Raw genomic sequence first — 2500 nt, 5'->3', positions numbered from 1 at the left:
CTGGCAAATGTATTGTTCACTATAGTTTTGTGAAATGTCTGTACACATAGATGGTTCCACAAGTGCTTAACCACCACTGAGTCAATTAGTAGATCTCGTGACCTCACCTGGTTTCCCCTTTCCTTGAGTTTTTTATTTATTTATTTATTTATCTCCCCCTACTACTACTACTACTACTACTACTACTACTACTACTACTACTACTACAACTACAACTACAACTACAACTACAACTACAACTACAACTACAACTACAACAACAACTACAACTACTATTACTACTACTACTAACTACAACTACTATTACTACTACTACTATTACTACTACTACTATTACTACTACTACTACTATTACTACTACTACTACTATTACTACTACTATTACTACTACTACTATTACTACTACTACTATTACTATTACTACTACTACTATTACTACTACTACTATTACTACTACTACTATTACTACTACTACTATTACTACTACTACTATTACTACTACCACTATTACTACTACCACTATTACTACTACTACTACTACCACTATTACTACTACCACTACTACTACTGCAATTACTACTACTATTACTCCTACTACTGTTACTCCTACTACTGTTACTACTACTACTACTACTACTACTACTACTACTACTACTACTACTACTACTACTACTACTACTACTACTACTATTAGTACTACTATTACTACTACTATTACTACTATTACTACTACTACTACTACTACTACTACTACTACTACTACTACTACTACTACTACTACTATCTTATTATTCTTATAGGCACAATGATTATTATAATGTTATTGACATTACTAATATCAATATAAAACAAATCCAAATATCAAAGAAAAGTTAAGCTGGTGAGATAGGTAGTAAAAGTGATTGGCTCATTTGTGACTAAGTACTTGTGGTGTCATATATGTGTAAAGAAAATTAATAACTTAAACTCACAGTGGACATGGTGCATACTTACATGCCATCCTTGACAGCATTAGGATAAAAATATGTGAGATAAAATTGCAAAATGCTTGAAACTTAAAGAAAGAACTAGAAAATCCATGTAGTTCAAAATAATTTTCATTTTTCAGGTGCACTGCTACAGAGCTGCACTAGAGGAGATTATTGTAAAGTATTGGCCAGAATTGAGACATGCAGGCTTGCGATCAGTAAACCATGCACATGAAATGGAATTTCCTGTGTGAGTAATACAATGATACCAAACCTTTGTGTTCAATTGATTGTTTGATTGATTTTCATTTCTCTCTCTCTTCTCTTGGTTCAGCTGTAAGAATCTTTATTACTTGATATGGAAAGGAAATTAAAAAACTCATTTAGGTAGTTTCAAAATCTAGAATCTCTCAGACAAATTAATCATGAAAATGTTTGTGTAGAATAGATAGTGGTTAAGGAAATTGATACCAAATGTATGTTTGATACTTGCTGTAAAGGAAGTAAAAGAATTTGAATGAATAAGACCAGAAATTTTCATCAGAAATATTACTCTGATTTAGTACATAACCATCACTGACAGTACTGTTATAGTTGCATTATCTTCTTCCAGGTATGCTAAGGCAGCCACTACACGTCTGAATGATGTTATAGTGCCTGAAGAGGATTTAACTAGTGAAACAACAAACCATAACCTCTCCAGATGGATGCAGGTGATTATATTTATGTATTTCAAGTGAAGTTATGTGTAAGAAATTTTGTAAATGTGGTTATATTATTGGTATTTTCTTTTGATGATACACATCTGCTCATGATGTATGCTTACATGCACATAGCCCATGTTCTTTTTCCAGTAAAGTGTAGTTATTTGTCAAGTCATATTATGTGATTAAATATGATGATCAGAAGAGTAGGCAGTAATTCCTTTAATTTTTGTATCTTTAGAAGTATTGAGTTCAACCAAGAAATGAACACAAACTGATTAGCATAATTTTTATTGAAGGTTGTGGTTTATTACTCCATGCGATTGCTACTAGCACCAGTTATAGAGTCTGTTGTTCTTATGGACAGGCTGCTATATCTCTATGAGAAAGGTTTGTGTTTAGTGTTCTGGTACTGAATTGTTGAACAAGTAAATGATGAATGATGAATTATCAATTCTCTTTATTGTTCAAAGGAAAATGTATATAATTTTTTGGCTTTGTCTTATTTTGTTTATATAATACAGTGTTTTATTTCACTACCAGGTGTGGAAAGCGTCCTTGTTCCAGCTTTTGACCCTCAACTATCTCCAAGGAACCATGTACTTGTAGCTATAAAACAAAAAAACAGCTCCTGACAGAGTGTTATGCTTTTTACTGATGCATATGATAGTTTGGTGTAATTTAACTTTAAAGAATATTTTAAAAATATTTTTGTTTTATCATTTCTACTTTATTAAAAGACAAAAGATTCTATGAGCAATATATGTTTTATATGTGTATCTGGTGTTTTTTTTTTCCTTATTGAAATTCCAAATTAGGCATTTATTA

General features: G+C 31.3%; 1 protein-coding gene across 1 annotated transcript in view; it reads left to right on the top strand.

Moving 5' to 3' along the window:
* The window catches only part of LOC125024955 (methyltransferase-like protein 25B), a 13521-nt gene extending 11070 nt beyond the window's left edge, over window positions 1-2451 (top strand). The window contains exons 8-11 of the mRNA XM_047612755.1: window positions 1109-1218; window positions 1582-1681; window positions 1972-2062; window positions 2216-2451. Coding sequence (XP_047468711.1) covers window positions 1109-1218; window positions 1582-1681; window positions 1972-2062; window positions 2216-2307 — 393 coding nt within the window. The 3' untranslated portion in view covers window positions 2308-2451. The remainder of the gene's footprint in view (window positions 1-1108; window positions 1219-1581; window positions 1682-1971; window positions 2063-2215) is intronic.
* The last annotated feature ends 49 nt before the right edge of the window (window positions 2452-2500 follow it).

The sequence above is a fragment of the Penaeus chinensis genome, chromosome 4 (assembly GCF_019202785.1).
Source record: "Penaeus chinensis breed Huanghai No. 1 chromosome 4, ASM1920278v2, whole genome shotgun sequence".
NCBI classification, from domain to species: Eukaryota; Metazoa; Arthropoda; class Malacostraca; order Decapoda; family Penaeidae; genus Penaeus; species Penaeus chinensis.
The sequence above is the reverse complement of the archived record's forward strand: the minus strand, read 5'-3'. Positions and strand labels throughout refer to the sequence as shown.